Genomic DNA, 20,053 nt, shown 5'->3' with positions numbered 1-20,053 from the left:
GAAATAAAAACTACCAGGTAAGAAGCTCTTCTGTACACTTCTCTTGATTCCTCTAAAATTGGGAGGATATACGAGTAATTTATGAACTGCGCAGACTGGGACTTAGCCATATTATTCTTTTGGGGAACGAAAGGGCAGGTATTAGAATTTAGATTAAGAGTAGATTTGGCAGCTGGAGTTTATCAGGTGATCAAAATCTTTAAGATTTGGGTTGGATTCAGCAGGGAATGTGTGATGGATTCGGGCTGCTTATTAGTTTTTCAGAAAGTGCTTGTTCACTCCTATTTGAAACATTATTTGAAGTGTGATAAAATTACCCAGAAATGCACATCCTGACATTTTTTATTGCTCATGTGACACTTTTTAAGCATAATTATTAGCTGAGCTCCACCTTAGTTTCATAACTTGGACAGAAAGCTGTGATTGTGGACACTAGTATTGTTAAAACAACGAGGAGTCCAGTGGCACCACTCCATGCATCTGAAGAAGTGGGTTTTTTACCTACGAAAGCTTATGCCCAAATAAATCTGTTAGTCTTTAAGGTGCCACAAGACGCCTCGTTGTTTTTCTGGATACAGACTAACACAGCTACCCCTCTGATACTGGTATTATTAAACTGCATTTAGAATATTCCCAGTTGACTAACTGAAGACACACTTGTTATTTTATAATACAACAAGGAGTGATATCCAGGAGCGTCTGGAAAATGTCTGTATATCAGCAGTTCGTGAATCTGGAAGATTTTTACATTTGTTTTGTCATTTTTATTCTCTAATGAGAAATGATTTTCCAAAAAAAGATAATTATTAAATTATTTTAGTGTAAGGATGTGTCACTATAATTAAAATGGATCTTTACAATATTTTAAAGTTATTTTAAAATCTTAGTAAGATACCCTGAAGCTTGTGCTACTCCAAAATCTTTTCCTTCTTGAGTAAATACCTCAACCTTTACAATGCCCTGAAGATGTTTATAAAAAACATATTTTGTGTTTTGTTTCTTAAATATTTAGCAGTTTGGAGAGAGTTTCTTGGGTCATTGACCATTTTTTATCTGGCTGCACAGATGCAGAAGTGCCCACAGCATGACTGACAACATTTTATTGCCATAAATGAACCATTATTATATGGTAAACTGTGGAATAAAAATATCCTTCTGATAAACCAATCCCCAAAATGAAAAGAACTGGTTTGATAAATCCTGTTACTTAACATAATCTGGAAATTTTGTAAACTAAATATATTATAAATTAGTTTTTCTAACTGAATATATTCTCCATTATGTGTTTCTGCTGCTAAGGTGAGTATGAGATGGACTATTTCAGAGCCGAATACTGGTACAAAAATATTGACAAATTCAATCAAACAGAAAGCCAGAATCTAATCCCGTAGTTTAGCATAAAGCAAACAAACAAACAAAAATGTATGGGTTAGAATTTACTAACTGTGTAAGTATAAAAAAATTTGACTAGCATAGTGCAATTATAATAACAAAGTTGTGGCAATGTTGGATAATGAGGGACATATCTCCTCTTGAGGAGCTTTCTTGTTTTCTTTAATATTGTCAACTAATTGCAATGGACTAATTTAAATCACTTGTTAGAATATATTTAACAGTCTCATAATTGTAAGACCATTTTTTCACAAACCATGGTTTTGAGTCTGCCAACTTTACCTATATGAATAGTCCTTGTTAATATGACTAGTCCCTTGATTTGAAAGAAATTACTAAATAAAGATACCTTAACTGATATTCTAGAAGTATTTCCTGCTTAAATCTTACAATTAGATTTGTTTTCAAAATATGGTCAATAGGCACAACAGTTCCCTATGCACATTAAAGGCAGAGTTGAGCACTACACCTGTGAAACCTTAAAGAAAACGTATTTAGTAAACTATTCCATTGTCTGAAAAAATATTTGGGTCCATACAGAATTCTTGATTATACTTATGATTCAGTTGGTGGCAGGCATCATTCTTTTGACCACTACTGAGATATGATATGGTATCTTTTAGAGATGCCAATACAGTTTGTCTGAAGAACATAGTGCATAGTACTGACACAAGGTGGGTGAGGTAATATCTTTTATTGGACCAACTTCTGTTGGTGAGAGACACAGAGCTGTGTAAGCCCAAAAGCTTGTCTCGGTCACCAACAGAAGTTGGTCCAATAAAATATATTACCTCTAATATTCTGAGACCAGCATGGCTGCAACAACACTGCATAATGCATATTATGTCATTTTTCTTTTGTTAGGCAGCAAGACTTTACTCTGCAACAGCCTATTTCACTAGATGAAACCCAGTCTCCAAGAACGGGTTCTCCAACGCCTATAGAGAAAGACATTTTGGTAATTAAGACAGTGTTGTTTGCAGTATTATTATAAATGATTGCTTTTTATTTCACTGAAATAGTGATAAGGTGACTAATATTCTGAATTTGTATGGTGGTAGGCACTTTAATTGATATTAGTTTTATTTTGGCATACAGTACAGAGGTTTTATTGTTGAGAATTTAGAATAACTATTTTTTTAATAATTTGGTCACAAATCCTCTACATTTAAGTCAATTTTAGTTTGCTCTTTTGTTTTGTTTTTAAGTGGCCATATTCTTTTTGACAATGAAAGTATGTGTATGATGGAAAACCTGCAGGCAGTAGCATGCTGAGAGAGTTGACCTTCCTTACTGTTTCACTACTAGAAAGTTAAGAAGACGCTGCTTTTTAGATACCCTGACTAATATCTGTGAGGGGTATAAAGGGGAATTGCCATGGGGGAAACGGGTTTGAGACACAAGTATGTATGTAAGAATGCGTATCTACTCAGACCAAGCAATGTGTTCTACCCTCAAAAGTTATTCCTACTTTTAGCAGGAATAGAATTCACAAGGGGACTATATTTTGGGTTTGTTTCAGTTAGAAAATACTATATGTCATTTCTGCTTTTGTAACATAAAAATGTGCCTATTTGTGGAGAGATTATGCCGCTTTCCTTCCTTTGGCCAGAATTAGGCACTGATTTATTACTATACCTATTTATATGAATCAAACCATTGACAGCCTGTCTTACATGTTTATAGATCATCTAATTACCATATTACCTAATTACTAAAATCTAGATTTTAAAGATCACAGCAAAGAGTTTTATTATGAAGAATTTTGTTATCTGGTGGTTAATTTAGATCAGTGTTTCCCAAACTTGGGACGCCGCTTGTTCAGGGAAAGCCCCTGGCGGGCCAGGCCGGTTTGTTTACCTGCTGCGTCCGCAGGTTCGGCCGCTCGCGGCTCCCACTGGCCGCGGTTCGCAGCTCCAGGGCTGCTTGGAGCGGCGAACCGTGGCCAGTGGGAGCCGCGAGCGGCCGAACCTGCAGACGAAGCAGGTAAACAAACCGGCCCGGCCCGCCAGGGGCTTTCCCTGAACAAGCGACGTCCCAAGTTTGGGAAACACTGATTTAGATGGTAAATTAAATTTTTTTAAATCTGCTAAAACAGATCTTTGTTTTCTTTCTTCTCCCCTTTAATGATTGGCATTCCAAACAGAGTCCAACAGCGTTTTTTCCCCTGTGACGTTGGTAAATTATATTCCGCAATAACTGTCTCTCCAGCTTTCAGACTAAAAACTAAGCAAATACCGCTATTAAAAAAATACATTACTCTCTCATTTTGCATAAAAACATATTTTAAGTCCTAATAACACAAAGAATCTTGAAGATACAAAACAATAAAAATCTAATTAGGCTTTGTCCACACTACGCAGCTTTTAGTGACATGGCTGTGCCGCTAAAAGACACACAGTGTAACCACAGTTTGTCGGCAGGAGAGAGCTCTCTTGCCGACAAAATTCCACCCCAAACGAGCGGCGGTATCCTTGTCAGCAGGAGAACGCTCCTGTGACAAAGTGCTGTTCACACTGGCCCTTTTCCTCGACAAAACTTTTGTGTTTCGGGTTGTGTGTTTTTTTTAACACCTCTGAATGACAAACGTTTTGTCGTTTACTTGCCAGGGTGAACATAGCCTAAAATTGGACTATCTATGTCCCTGTAGAATTTTGATCATTTGAGGGTCCTTTGGGCAGCATATTATCCTCAGTCTATTTGGCAACTCCTATTGATGTCAGTGGGTGTTCTTCCATGGAATAAATACACTGTATGGCTGTTTGAGTGCACTTAGTGTAATGTAAAATATCTACTGATGTGTTTTTCAGTCAGTGGAATCATTACACCAGAATTCCTTAGGATGCATTCTAAATTATGTTCTTAAAGTGTGTCCTATGATATAATGTTTATAAATGTTCTTAAGAAGTCCTTATTGACGAGTCATTAAATCAATGCACTACCACTACCACAGAATTTTAGAATTATCAATTTATATACAGTAACTCCTCACTTAAAGTCGTCTTGGTTAACGTTGTTTCGTTGTTACGTTGCTGATCAATTAGGGAACATGCTTGTTTAAAGTTGTGCAATGCTCCCTTCTAACGTCTTTTGGCAGCCGCCTATTTTGTCCACTGCTTGCAGGAAGAGCAGCCCATTGCAGCTAGCTCATGGGGGCTTGGAACCAGGGTGGACCAGCAGCCCCCCTATCAGCTCCCCGCTCCCCTAAGTTCCCTGTGCAACAGCTGCCCAGCAGGCTAGCAATTGCAGCTGTCCCTCCCCCCACTGCCATGTGTTGCTCCTGCCCTCTGCCTTGGAGCTGCTCCCTGAGGCTTCTCCTTTCTGTGTGGAGGGGGAGGGGAAGAAGAGGGGGGCTAATGTTAGGGTGTCCCCCTCCCCCCTGCTCCTGCACCCCACTTACCCCATCTTCCATAGGGCAAGGGGAACACACGACAGAACTCAGGACAGAGGGAGCTTGCTGGCAGCAGCAGCTGTGGTCTCAGCAAGCTGATCTAATTAACAAGGCAGTGTACTTAAAGGGGAAATGCACATTTCTTTCTCACACAGTGTGTGTCTCTGTCTACGATGCTCTCTCCCCTCCCTCCATTTCTGCTGCCTTGTAGACTTTGAGAGTTAACCCTTGAGGGCTCAGCCAATTGCTAGTTCATCTTTTAGCAGTAAGGCATTCCCTGGAAAATATCCTACCCTCTGACTCCTCCACCTCAACCAAGCTTCACAACCATCATCACTGTGTACCAGTATTAAATTGTTTGTTTAAAACTTATACTGTGTGTGTGTGTGTGTGTGTATGTGTGTGTGTATATATATATATATATATATAATCAGGGCTGGCTCCAGGCACCAGCAAACCAAGCACGTGCTTGGGGCAGCACATTTTCAGGGGCAGCATTCCAGCCAGCCTTTTTTTTTTTTTTTTTTTGCACTTGGGGCGGCAAAAGCCTAGAGCCGACCCTGGCAGCAGCAGTGCATCCTGCACGGGGGGCGCCCTGGGGCCGCTGCAGTTCACGTCGGGGAGCAGCGCCCGCACCTTATGGCTGGGCGGGCTCCGAGCGGGGGACACTAGAGCTGGGGGCCGCACGGAGCCGCCTGCAGGTGCCGCAGGGCGGCCACCCCCCAGCACCGCAGCCGGGGATGGGCGAAGTGGCCCGAGCCACCCAGGGACTGCGGCAGGGCGGCCAGGAGCAGCATAGTGGGGACCGGTGCCCGGGGCGCTGCCGTGCGGGGCCCGCGTCCCGCTCTCTGGGGCTCCGCTCCCTCTGGGGCCACCCTGCCCCGGCTCCTCAGCCCCCTGCCGGGGCGGTTCCCTGGCTCTGCCTTCCCTGGTCCCGGCCGGTCCTGGAGGCGGAAGCCCTGGCTGGAGGGACCCTGAGCTGAGACGCAGCCCGGGAGCCCTGCTGCTTACCCCGACCCTGCCAGCGCCGGACCGGCTGGAGGCGAGGGGGGAGCAGGCGGAGTCAGCACTGGTGGGGGGGAAGCCCAGCGCTGGGGCTGCAGGGGGTTCGGGTGCGGGGGGAGAGCCCAGGGTTGGGGTGGCAGGGGGTGCGGGTGGTGGAGGGTGGAGAGCCCAGCGCTGGGGCGGCAGGGGGTACAGGTGGGGGGGAGAGCCCAGGGCTGGGGTGGGGGGCAGCCAAAAATTTTTTTGCTTGGGGCAGCAAAAAACCTAGAGCCGGCCCTGTATATAATGTAGTCTTTAGTTTGGTGAAAAAAAATTCCCTGGAACCTAACCCCCTCATTTACATTAATTCTTATGGGGAAATTGGATTCACTTAACATCGTTTCGCTTAAAGTCGCATTTTTCAGGAACATAACTACAACGTTAAGTGAGGAGTTACTGTACTGTAGGTTACCTCATCTCACTAACGAATAAAAATAAGGAACAAAGCACCTGACATTTGATTAAGCCAACAGACTAAAAATGCAGCTGAAGAATTTGAAAAATGGTCATCCAAAGTTGGGTTCTGAGAACTATCTTTAAGTACCTAAATAAGCAAACTGATTTTCAAAAGTTCTCAGCATTTCTTGAAATTAGGTCATTTTTAAGGTACCTGAATATGAATTTAGGAGCTTAACTTTGGGTGTGCATTTTTGAAAATATGTTTAAAGATAACTTTCCAGTTTTATTTTATAAAATTTCTCAAATTGCATATTTTATAATTATTTCTGTCCAGCTGGACTTCTTGGGACAGTCTTTCCTATCAGTCTGCACAGATCTGTATTTTCTCCCACTCTATTCCCACCCCCTCTTCTTCCATTGTATGGACTTTATTCACCCCCTCCCAGAATAACCCTTGTGAAGGGAGAAAATGCTTCCCAAATAAAGGCCATTCTGAAGGGGTGGGCGTCATGGGCTTCATACCACATGGAGGCAGAGAATCGATAGGAAAACCTAGGTGCATCCTTAACTGATCTTAGGAGCTTCTTCAGAAAGGGCTAGCCACTCTGCTGCTCTCTGGCTCTGTGAAGGAACAAATTGCTGAAGCGCCATTCTACCACTGGTGCCTTTGCATTTTCCACTCCATTATTCCCCTCTCCAAGAAGGATGAAAGTGTAGAGCAGTAGTTAATGTTGCAAGAAGAAGAATTAACTTACATGGATATCCTGAACATCTAACAGCTTTCTAGAGAAGCATACATTGCAGTGACTGCTGCTTATTCCTGCTGATCTACTGTAAGCCTAAAATGCTTCTTGAAACCCCATAGAATTCTAACCCTCTGATTGTACCACAGCGGGGTTTCTGCAGAGTGGGTGGAACATATGGTGGAACTACCACAGCTGCCTTCTACAAATGAGGTCTCTTTCCTACTCGGATTTCTGCTATTTGCCTTTTACCAGGGCCATGGAGCAGAGTGTATAGCATTTTATCCTTTGTTCCTGCCTTCACTGCTTAGTATCCCTTTTTCCAGCCTCTTCTATAATTATACTTTTACCTCACATCTGCAGCCTGATTAGCTTGTCTGTTTCAAAATTTATTAAAAAAATAAATGTTATCCTGCTTCATGCCCTGAGGTAGTTTTTGTAATACAAAATAAAACTGACACGCCTGTTGGACTATGAGGAAACTAAGTGTTGGTGAAACCTGCATCTGTGGCTTTCCTTTGAAGATTAAAAACTGCATTTTCCTTTTTCGCAGCATGGTGGATGGCTTTGAGTTTCATCAGTGTTTCCCCTTCAGTCTGACCCAGATGTCTGTTTTATCTTGTAGTAGAAAACTACTTATAACACTGCTCTACAGTCAAAATGCTTCTGAAATAAATGTAGTCAAACTTTACTAATTCTGGGTCACTGAGAATGAAAATTATGCTTAAAATTGTTGATTGGCTCTAGTTTTCAAGATATGCTATTGGGTCAGTATATACGACCCTTGACTTGGGAATGGCGGAGGATAAGTGAGTTATAAAGGGAAGGGATCTCAATTTAAACCAGAAATGACTAAAATACATCTTTGACTGGCTCTATGAATAAATCTATGACTGGGTTTGGACAGTACTTGCTTTTTAGGCAAAACAATGAATGATGCAATCTGAAGCTGGTATTGCGTCATACATGATATGAATTGCATCATGTTATTCCTATAAGTCATGGATGATGCAATCATAACGAAGCTTATATCACTCTGCTGAACAAATTGCCCTATATCAGCTCTAGAAATCATACAGTGTCATGCTCTCTTATTTGTCAGTGTTTGATTTTGCAAAGGGACACATTTCTGTTTAGCCAAAGTGAGCAGAGATGCCTCGTACTTGTGTGAACAGTGCAGATAACTTCTGCTATGTTTGTGGTGAAGTGACTTTTTGATCACAAAAGCGCGGTATAACCACTATGGTTAAGAAAGCCTATCACCTTTATTTTGGCTGCAAAATTGGAGATCAGGACAAGAGGTGGGCCCCACACATATGCTGCAACACTTGTGCAACAAATCTTCGCCAGTGGTTGAACAGGAAAAGGAAATCTATGCCTTTTGCAGTGCCAATGATTTGGAGAGAGCCCACAGATCATACCAGCAATTGTTACTTCTGCATGGTGCCTCCAGTTGGGAAAGGTGTGTCAAAGAAGAAAAAGTGGACTGTGCATTATCCAAACATTCCATCAGCTATACGCCCAGTACCCCACGGAGAAGGACTGCCGGTTCCTGATGCACCAGAATCATTCTCACTTGAGTCAGACGAGGAAGAGGAAGAGGATGAAACTTCTGGTCCTGAACCATCAATGTCACAGGACCCACATTTTCTCCCATCCTCCTCCTCTGAACCACACCTCATAACACAAGGTGAACTGAATGACCTTGTCAGGGATTTGGAACTACCCAAGAGTAAGGCAGAGCTGTTGGGCTCCAGACTACAGCAGTGGAATCTCCTGGCAGGTGATGTTAGGGTTTCCATGTTCCGTGACCGTCAAAAGGATCTTGTCCCATTCTTCTTCATGGAAGGTGATCTTGTAGCCTGCAACAACATCGATGGTGTGATGGCAGCCCTCAACATCGTTCACGATCCAGATGAGTGGAGACTGTTCATTGATTCATCGAAGACGAGTCTTAAAGCTGTTTTACTGCATAATGGCAATGTTTTGCCATCAATTCCAGTTGGTCATGCAGTCCATATGAAGGAAACCTATGACAACATGAAACAACATTTGAGGTGCATAAACTATGACCAACATCAGTGGCAGCTTTGTGGCGATTTGAAGGTTGTTGCTCTCTTGCTTGGTCTGCAGACTGGATACACAAAGTACTGCTGTTTTCTCTGCGAATGGGATAGTCGTGCAAGAGATTCCCACTACATCAAGAAAGATTGGCCACTCCGACAGTCATTGGAGCCTGGGAGGAGAAGTGTTCAGCATCCACCACTGGTTGAATCAAGGAAGATTTTGTTACCACCCTTACACATCAAGCTGGGTCTGATGAAGAACTTTGTCAAGGCCATTGACAAAACAAAAGCAGCTTTCAAGTACCTCCGTGGAAAATTTCCAAGGTTAAGTGAAGCTAAGATAAAGGAAGGTGTCTTTGTTGGTCCTCAGATTCGTGAACTTCTTCGAGATGATGCATTTGACCATGCACTGCGTGGCAAGGAAAAGACGGCATGGAAAGCCTTCCAGTTAGTGGCAATAAATTTTCTCAGAAACAACAAGGCAGACAACTACAGGTTGTTGGTGGAAAACCTCCTCAAGGCATACAAAAGCCTTGGTTGCAACATGTCACTAAAGATACATTTTTTGCACTCTCATCTAGATTTTTTTCCACCGAACTGCGGAGCAGTGAGCGACGAGCACGGCGAGCGATTTCACCAGGACATTGCAACAATGGAGAAACGCTATCAGGGCAAATGGAGCCCATTAATGCTTGCAGACTATTGCTGGACAGTGACAAGAGATGCTCCATTTAATGAATACAAGAGACAAGCCAAGAAGCGCCGAGTAGACACTGAATAGGACTAAACTATGTACATAATAGTTTTTTGCCTTTTGTTTCATAATAAATTTTATTTATATAACCCTTTTGCTGATTTTTAAAGTGTTACATAAACAGGACAGGTGAAATATTATCATGTAAAGCAACCATAAACACATGAAAAGACCTAGGTTTACAATTTATGATTAAAACTCTACTATCTACACAATATACATAGACATAAAATGTAAAAACTTAAATATCTTAGAAACAGTAGCCAATCAGTTGTTTTAATTGTCATATTTGAATTCAGCACATCAAAATACATAATAAATAGCACATTTTATCTCTGAAGCAGACGACTTCTCAAAAATTGTAGACCAGTGTAATTAGTTCCATCAAAGAGCTCCTAATTTGCTTAACTTTTTAAAGACAAAATGAAACAACAAGCTAATCAGACCTTACAGATGGACAAGTAAAACCCAAATAAAAAGAAGAAAAGGTGTACTGGATAAAAAATATATATGATTTTAATCTGTGTTTCTAACAGTTATTGAAAAATCATTATGAATTTGTTGCATAAGAATGTTTTAAAACAAATTAATTCAAAATATCACTTTTAAAATGTGCATGTTATGATTATATATTTTTTTCTCATAAGAACATATTAGGAAATTGATCAGAGGACTCTAAGTTGCATCTGCAACTTAGTGATGCAGTTGTCTGATTGATATGTACAACTGTGGGTTTGTGGGCCCAACAGATGTATATGCTAATTATATGAGAATAATGTTGGCACCCACAGTAGAAAATCTTAATCTCAAAAATCAGCTTTAAACCAAATAAGCAAGCAAATTCAAAGTTAAGGTTTATATTCCATCCCTGACTCCTCTTCCTGTGTCTACACAATTTTCAGCATGTTTGTTATATATTGACAAAGGACTGGTTTACATGGCAAATTAGTGTCATACCCTGACTTGCTGTGCAGTAGAGTGCGCCAGCTTGCTGTGCTGTAAAGTTCCATGTGGATGCTGCTACAATACAGTGAAGGTCTCTGAGTGCAATTTGTTAGGACTTTCAGTATGTGTGTGTTGTGGCAGTATCCAGTGTTACTGACTGGAAAGCTAGTGCTCTGCAGAGGCACTGTTATTAATGTTTAATATGGATTATGACATGATATTTTTGAATGCAGTTATACCATCTTTATAATTTTTAGAAATAATTTTGATTCACTTAGTAAACGCATTAAGAAATCAGATAAAACCTAAAATTAAACTTACAGAGTTATGTATAGTTTATAATGTAAACCAACCCTTAGTACTCCTGAAATGTACTTATGCTTCCATCAAAAGCAGCACTAGCAATGACATCTTTATCTTTTTGTTATAATGCCAAATGGAGCCAACTTATTTAATGCCTTTATTGTACAGAAATACTACTATTACATTCACCATGGAATTGATACAGAACATGTCGCTCCAATGGAAGACTCTTGGCTGGAGCATGTCTTGGATTTAGTTCCACAGCATCTGAAAGTACTCAGCGAAAGTATATATTTACTGTCTGATGAAATGAGAGAAGACTATCTTCTGAGTGTAAAGAAAGCTATCGGTAAATTGATGATGATATCTGTTCTTTCTAGTTGTATGAATATTATGAGTTATTGAAATATATATATTCATTGTGAATACCATCATTAAATAAATTAGAAGTTTGTAGATGACTGAGATGTTGGATACATATTTTTAATAGGAAAGTTCCACAGGATTTCATGTTTTTTTCCCCTAAAGGGAGAAATATGGCCTCATTCAACACTTTTGCTGTTTCATAAAAATTGCTTTTATTTTGTAAATCTCACTTAAATAAAATTATTTTGAATTGCATACCCTGTACAGTTACACCCCTGCATCATCATTCACTTCACTGGGGTTGCCCAACTGTTTGGATCCATTAGTGTAGTGTTGTTTTTCCTTTACTAAACATATTTATGTTTTGGCTTTTTTATACCTTCTTTTAGTTGACTTTGTTTTAAGAGATCCCAGGGAAAAAGATGAAGACAAGAAGCAAGCTTTTCTTCCACCTCATCGTGCAGAGTAAGAAAACATATTCCTTCAAGAACACTGACTAGGCAGCAGTAGGAGAGAATACTGTATGTAGGGAAACCTTATTAGACAAAGGCAATTGATTCAAACTGGAGCATGTTAAATATCCCTAAAAAGAAATAATATTAGCTATTTGTTGCATAAACTCATATAGTTGAGTATTAAAGCTCTGAAAAATATGTGGTTAGTCTGACAAACTTTTGAGAACAAATTTCCTGTCGTAGCATTTAACATTTATAAATGATGATAAGGTTGGATGTAGTCCCACAGCAAGTGATCATAAGATAATTGGTCACATCCTCAGCTGATGTAAATTGACATTGCTCCATTGATTTTAGTGCACAGTCTGCATGGATTTCAATGTAGGTATGCCAGTTTACATTGGCTAAGGATCCATCTCGATAAGCTTAAGTTCAAGCATACCCCCATCTCATCCCTATTCAGGGACCCTTCTCATAAGTCTACTAAGATCAGAGGTTCTGTCTGGTTTGACAAAAGTGGCCATAGATGAGGTGTCAAGGGAATTCAGAGGAAAAGGAGTTTATTAAAGATAATTCCTAATCCTGAAAAAGGATGGAGGCTTTTGACCTATATTAGAATTGAGAAAACATTCCTTTGTCAGAAAGTTCCACTTACATATGCTGACCCTAGCATTTATAATACCTTCCCTTTCAACACAGAATTGGTTTGCAGCTTTTGATATGAATGATGTATATTGCCATATTTCAATCAGACTCAGTCTTTGTTTTCTAGTATGGAAGATGATTTCCCATTCAGGGTCCTTCAGTTTGGTCTTTCTGCTGGCTCCAGAAGTTTTACAAAATGCCTCTCAGCTATGGTAGCACATTTACAGAGACAATAGATCCATGGATACCCATATTTAGATGACTATTAAATTGCTATTCAAACCATTGCCAGAAGAAAATCTATCCAGAACCATGTATCCTAAGGTTATCTAGTTGAGAAGTTGGGATTTAGGCTAAATTTGGAGCAGTTGCTCTTGCTACTGACTCAAATGATCCTCTTGACAGGGATAATTCTGGACTGTCAAGTAGGGAGAGCACTTCTTCCAGAAGAGGTTTTTAAAGATTCAGTTAGCCATAGCTTTACTACACCAACTACCATGTCAGAGAACCATATTCTTTCTTAAATTAATGGGCTTAATAGCCTCAGCTATATATGCAACAATTTACACCCAGCTCAAAATGAAATTTAGCCAGCATGTGTCTAACAAAGACCATACCAAAGAATTTGAAATTGTCTCTATCATGGGAGACTCAGTCACACTATTCTTAAGGGGATCTGGCTTTCAACCCTCCAGTTCCATCAGTAACCTCAGAAACATCCGGTGTGGGATGAGGAGCACACTTCAATAAATGGACAGTTCATGGCCATTGGAATTCCCAGGAAAAGCAAACATACAGCAGTATGCTAGCTGAGCTGACAGCAATACAATGGGTTTCCAAATCTTTTCTACTTCATCTTCATCACAAGGTGGTTCAGGTTGTCAAGGACAACATAAGAATGGCCATACTAGGTCAGACCAATGGTCTGTCTAGCCTGGTATCCTGTTTTCTGACAGTGGCTGGTGCCAGATGCTTCAGAGACAGGGCAATTATCCCCTGTTATCCAGTCTCAGCTTCTGGCAGTCTGAGGTTTAGAGATACCCAAAGCATGGTCCCTGACCATTTTGGCTAATAGCCATTGACGGACCTATCCTCCATGAACTGATCTAATTTGTTTTTGAACCCATTTATACTTTTGGTCTTCACAGCATCACCCAGCAATGAGTTCCACAGTGTGCTGTACGAAGAAGTACTTCCTTATGTTTGTTTTAAACCTGCTGCATATTAATTTAATTGGGAGACCCTTGGTTCATGTGTTATGAGAAGGTATATAACACTTACTTTCTCCACACCATTCATGATAGACTTCTATCATATCCCCTGACCAGTCATCTCATTACCAAGCTGAATAGTCCCCGTCTTTTTTTTATCTTTCCTCATATGGAAGCTATTCCATACCCCTAAACATTTTTGTTGCCTTTTTCTGCACTTTTTCCAATTCTAATATATCTTTTTTTTTAAATGAGGTGACCAAAACTGCATTCAATATGCAAGGTGTGGGAAAACCATGGATTTATATAATGCAATTACAATATTTTCTATCTTATTATCTATCCCTTTCCTTGTGGTTCCTGACATTCTGTTAAGTTTTTTGACTGCCGCTGCACATTGGGTGGATGTTTGCAGAGAACTATCCACAATGATACCAAGATCTCTTTCTTGAGTGCTAACAGCTAACTTAGATCCCATCAATTTGTATGTATAGTTTGGATTATGTTTTCCAGTGTTCATTACTTTGCACTTATCAACATTGAATTTCATCTGTCATTTTGTTGCCCAGTTCTCTGGTTTTGTGAGATCCCTTTGTAATTCTTTATAGTCAGCTTTGGACTTAACTATCTTGAGTAATTTTGTATCATCTGCAAATTTTGCCACCTCACTGTTTACCCCCTTTTCCAGATCATTTATGAATACAGACCCCTGAGGGGCACCACTGTTTACCTCTCTCCATTGTGAAAACTGGCCATTTATTCCTACCCTTTGTTTCCTATCGTTTAACCAGTTACAGATCCATGAGAGGACCTTCCCTCTTACCCAATGGCTACTTTGCTTAAGAGCTTTTGGTGTGAGACCTTGTCATGACATGATAGCAGTAAGTTATGTAAAAAATAGGTTGGCGCTTACTCCCTGGAGCTGTGGGAGGCAGTGGCTCTGTAGGAATGGTGCAGTGAGCACAAGCTCTTTGCTGTAGCTCTACATAGAGCCCTGCACGGATACAAGATTTATATCCATGGAGCTGCAGGGCTCTACCAGGAACCACAGCAGCAAAAGCAGCAGCATGTCAGGCCGCCACACGCAGGAGCCAGTGCCCTGTGCTGGCAGCTCCTCCAGCGTGGCTGTACTTCCCCCAGCTCTGCTTCCAGCCCCACCCACTGGGGTGGGCACTAGGCGCACCAGCAGCTGTCCTTGGCCACGCTATTGTGTGCAACCAGCTCACACCCCTGGACTGGAGAGACAGACCGCTGTGTGAAAGGGACTGCTGTCCAGGAGCATCCGAGCCACTTGCACAGAGCAGTGCGACCAGGGACAGCTGCTGGTGCTCTTGGTGGCCGCCCTAGTGGGCGGGGCTCAGGGTGGGGCGAGGCCAGGGCTGTGGACGGTACAGCCACGCCGGAGGAGCTGCTGGCATGGGGCACTGACTTGTGTGAGCAGTGGCCCGACATGCTGCTGCTTTCGCCGTTGCGGTTCCTGGTAGAGTGCTGTAGCTCCATGTATACCCACATCCGTGGTTATAAATCTTGTATCTGCACAGGACTCTAGCTCTAAACCTGGCTGCCTTGTGGACTACGTAAGAAGGGACAGGACTGAAGTCCATAGATGGTCATTAAAAACATCAGTGGTACACAAGAGCTTACAGTCATGGGGTCATTCAGATGTAGACAGATTTTTCAACCAAGAAAAACATGAAATGTCCTAGATTTTGCTTGAGACCAGGAAGAGACAGCCAATCCATCTCAAAAACAGTCCTCATAAACCAGGGGCAAGGTCTTCTTTATCCCTTCCCTCCATCTCCCCCAATCCAGAGCATAGTAAGGAAGATGAAATAAGACAAAATAATTCTGGTTGCCCCAGAATAGCTGAGGCAACAGTGGTTCCCAGACCTTCTTCAGCGATCCAAAGGAATTTACCAATCTTTCCATTCACTCCACATCTGTTGGCTCTACAGCATGGAATGGATTATTACTCATATCCACTTTTCCTATTAGTGCCTGCTAGCTTGGGCTATAGGGCTCGGGAAGAATTAGAAAAATCTTCTCACTAGAGATACATGTCTTAATTAACTCCTCGGAAAGAATCATCCCATAATGGTATATCTTCAAGTGGAAGAGATTTTTTTCCCTCTGGGCAAACAGTAACAATATAGTCCTAACCACAGCTTTCATTCAGGCTATATTGGTATACATAGTACAGCTGAAATTTTCAAGTCCCTTTATCGATTAAAGTTAATTTAGCCACCATATCGACTTATCACTCATAGAAAACAATCTGTTTTCACACATGGGACAGTAAAGAGATTTATGAAAGGGTTGATGAACTTCTACCAACCAATCAAGAACCCTTCACCAGCATTGGATCTTAACATAGTCCTAACACAGTTTATGAAGCTTCCCTTTGAGCCAGTGGGAGAATGCTCTTTATTTCACCTTTCAATTAAAACAGCTTTCACCTTAGCTGTAACATCAGCTAGAAAAGTGAGTGAACTGCAGCCTCTCATGGCTGACCTGCGATTTATAGTAGTTCAAAAAGATAAAGTTGTGCTATGTCACCAACAGGTTTCTACCTACGCTGGTAACCCAATTTCACATTAATCAGTGAATTAACCTGCTGGTAATTTTCCCAAGCCCACGTGCACATGCAGATGAAAAATAAATTGCATAATTTAGTTTTAAATGCAATAAGGGCTTGAGTTTATTATTTAAATAGTTAAGAAAGTTTCCTAATCTATTCACATTATGCTAATAATAAAAAAGGTTAAGTAATCACCTCTTAGGCATTATCAAATTGGGTTAGGCTATGCATATAAGGAGCCTGCACATTAGCATCCATCCTTATCCTCATTCCACCACAGTTAGGGTGAACTCAATGGCATGCCTTAGACATGTTCCACGTACAGAAGTTTGTAGGGCTGCAATGTGGAGATCCATAGATATGTTTACAAAACACTGCTCTTTGGACCTAGTGTCTAGATCAGATGCTCAGTTTGGCAGAGCAGTATTTCAATCCCTCTTTAATTAGGACTCCATGTCCCGCCTTTCTTCCAGGTCAGTACTGCTTGTCAAAATATCCCATGAATGAGAATAAACAGAGGCCACTCGAAGAAGAAATAAAGGTTACTCACCTGTAACTTAAGTTCTTTTAGAGGTACTCTCTCTATTCTCACTCCCAGACCATCTTCCCTTCTTTCTCTGAGTCCTAATTCCAAATTCAGATTTGAGGAGATTGTTGGAAGGAAATGAGGTGGCTGGAATACCATGTCCCCTTCTATACCTTGATCCTCACAACATTCAGGAACAGTGAATAGAGAGGCAGGCACTGCTATCAAAATATTCCACCATCAGAGCCGCACCATCAGCACATCCCATGAATGTGAACATGCAGAGTCCATCTCAAAGAACTCTGGTTACAGGCGAGAAACATTAATCTCTGTCACAATAAAACATGTTTGTTATAATTTTAGTTTTTTTAAAAAGTCATGGCACAAAATAGTTTAACTATTAAATCTATTTTCCATTAGAAAGTGTTAAATAACTATGATTAACAGTTTTTAAAGTATGTAAAGTTAGCAGGATACCACAAAGTGCCAAAAACGTAAAAATGCTTGAAAATTGTACTCAGTAGCAGGCAGACTGAGGTGAAAAAGGCAATGACGTTTTATTAAAAGACCTTAGGATTCATTGGTTTTGTGACAAAAATCATGGTTGTGACAAGCATACAGCCTTACCTATTACATATTCAAAATCATTGAGAAAAATTATTGGTTAATTACCTGTTTAAGCAGCATGCATGTAATCTAATTAGTTTGATGAGCTCAAAGAAGTCATAAGGGACCATGAATGAGTTACATATCTCTGCTTAAGTTTTAGCATAAAGTTCTATCTCAATATTTAATTTTATATGTACTCCCCAATATTCTAGGACAATATTTTTAATTTCTTAAGAGTGAAAGAGGAAATTAGTTTTATTTCCCAAATTGTAAATCTCAGTGGCATGCAACACAATTATAAATATTAAGGAAAATATACATATATTTTGGATTCTTAGCATGACTAATTGGAGACTTTATTTTACTGTTTTGTTTAGAATGGAAGTTGTGCCAAAACCTTGGAACAAGTCTTTCTTGTCAGCCTGCAGTTACATAAAGGAAAATTTGTATGCAATGAACCCCACAATGTTGGCTGTTCTGGACTTATGGGAGACTTCTTTTAAGTAAGTGTGGACCCTGTAGATTTCAAGTTCTTCTGACAGAAAATGTGCAAAATCTACTTACTGTGTCATCTTAGGATTTAAGGCTACTAAGGAACTCTTCCAAGTGATTGTTGACTCTATATAGCTGGCCACATTCCTGATACAGTGTGTGGGTTGGGACTGAAAGTGAGGGAGATGATTATATACCCATGTCATGGGAAGACCATTGCCTCCTTTCATTTTGAAGTTGCACTGACTTACATGTTTTCGTTGGGGCAATGGATCTGTTTTGATTTACTTCTGCTAAATCTGAAAGTTGGTTAATGAAGGATGTCCTAGAACCAGTCAGCCATTCCAAACACATTTTTGTTACTTTTCTGCTTCTATCATTGTGACCAAGTAGGAGACCAGAAGGACAGCCACTGAGTCTATAGTGAAAGGCAAAAACTCAGCATTAGAAAAATGTTTAATAGCTATAGACTATAGTCTAAAAAAAATGATGTTAGATTACTCAGAAAAGGAGCATGCAAAAAGGCTTATTCCAGGATGGAAAAAAGTGTCTATGATCTCTATCCATCTAGCCCCACAAATTTATAACATTTTACTGATGTCTGCCTTGACATCCTTTTATGCAGGACTCTCAGAATATTTTGCTACCAATGGATACATAGTTCAGAATGTTATCTTTCAGGCTATCAACAGTGTTAACTGCTAGGCTAAGAAAAGAGGAATTCATATACACCTCTACCCCGATATAACGCTGTCCTCAGGAGCCAAAAAATCTTATCGGGTTATTGGTGAAACCATGTTATATTGAAATTGCTTTGATCCGCCAGAGTGCACAGCCCCGCCCCCCCGCAGTGCTGCTTTACTGCGTTATATCCGAATTCATGTTATATTGGGTCGCGTTATATCGGGGTAGAGGTGTATTCCCATTCTTGTGGGATATAATCAACAGTTGAAGGAGTACCATGTGAGCTATTGAGAGAATTATGCAAGTATGGCAGTCCCACAGATTCATGTTGAATGTACAAAAATGTTTTCTGTCATATCAGTCTCTGATGTTCCCATGAGTCACATTAGTAATGTGAGGGCAGATCACTCTAACTCCATTGGGTTCCTTGAAAATCACTGCCTTAGTTAACATATCATACCTTGCTGATTAGGTTAGTTGGGAACTGTGATATGTGGGGACAAAGTGCATATGTATAGCAGAACCTCAATTTTAAGAACTTAAGAGAACTAAGAGATTAACAGCTGAAAATACCATATATACTCATTCATAAGCCGAATTTTTTTAGTAAAAAGGGGAAGCACCAGAGAAGGGGGCCGGCTTATGAATGGATATAGAGAGGGAGGGGCGGGACACAGCCCCTCCCCCCAACAGAGAGAGCAAGGAGAGGCAGCATAGCCAGCAGAGCCAGAAGGGAAGAGGCGGGGCCAAAGTCTCTCCGCTTCTCGCCACACTGCTCTCCCCGCAGCCTCCAAAGCAGCTGCAGCTCCAAGGCTGGCAGGCTGCAGCTGTGCTGCTCGGCCCCACCCCCCAGAGCAGGCTGTGGCCGCGCCGCCTGGCCTGCCGGAGCACGCTGCAGCCATGCCGCCCAGCCCAGCTTGCTGGAACATGCTGCGGCCACGCTGCCTGGTCTGGCCTGCCGGTGCAGGCTGCAGCCACGCTGCCCAGCCTGCCAGAGCAGCTCCAGCCAGGCCAGAGACATCCTCCCCTGGCTCTCCCCAGATAAGGTGGGAAGGGATGGGATGGGGAGAGTGGGGTCGTGGGCTAGGGGTGGGGTCATGTGAGGGGTGGTCACAGGGGTTACTCCCCTGACTCCCAGCTTCTCCCCCCAAAAAAATTTCTCCACCAGTTGCTGTCCCGGCCCCTCAGGGTAAACAGCTGGCGCGCCGGGACACTTTGTTTATCATCCCATCCAGGGCTTTGTCAAGCCGGGCCTTAAAAACCTCCAAGGAAGGTTCCACCACCTCTCTAGGTAACGCATTCCAGTGCTTCACCACCCTCCTAGTGAAATAGTGTTTCCTAATATCCAACCTAGACCTCCCCCACTGCAACTTGAGACCATTGCTCCTTGTTCTGTCATCTGCCACCACTGAGAACAGCCGAGCTCCATCCTCTTTGGAACCCCCCTTCA

At 41.4% G+C, this 20,053-nt stretch overlaps 1 protein-coding gene across 1 annotated transcript in view; it reads left to right on the top strand.

Annotated features, from left to right (window-relative positions):
- The window catches only part of DNAH7 (dynein axonemal heavy chain 7), a 248,396-nt gene that overhangs the window by 15,002 nt on the left and 213,341 nt on the right, over positions 1-20,053 (top strand). Inside the window, exons 5-8 of the mRNA XM_065413626.1 lie at positions 2,257-2,350; positions 11,206-11,386; positions 11,793-11,868; positions 17,805-17,930. Coding sequence (XP_065269698.1) covers positions 2,257-2,350; positions 11,206-11,386; positions 11,793-11,868; positions 17,805-17,930 — 477 coding nt within the window. The remainder of the gene's footprint in view (positions 1-2,256; positions 2,351-11,205; positions 11,387-11,792; positions 11,869-17,804; positions 17,931-20,053) is intronic.

This window comes from Emys orbicularis, chromosome 11 (assembly GCF_028017835.1).
Source record: "Emys orbicularis isolate rEmyOrb1 chromosome 11, rEmyOrb1.hap1, whole genome shotgun sequence".
Classification (NCBI taxonomy): Eukaryota; Metazoa; Chordata; order Testudines; family Emydidae; genus Emys; species Emys orbicularis.
Note: the sequence above shows the minus strand (reverse complement) of the source record. Positions and strands in the feature narration are given on the sequence as shown.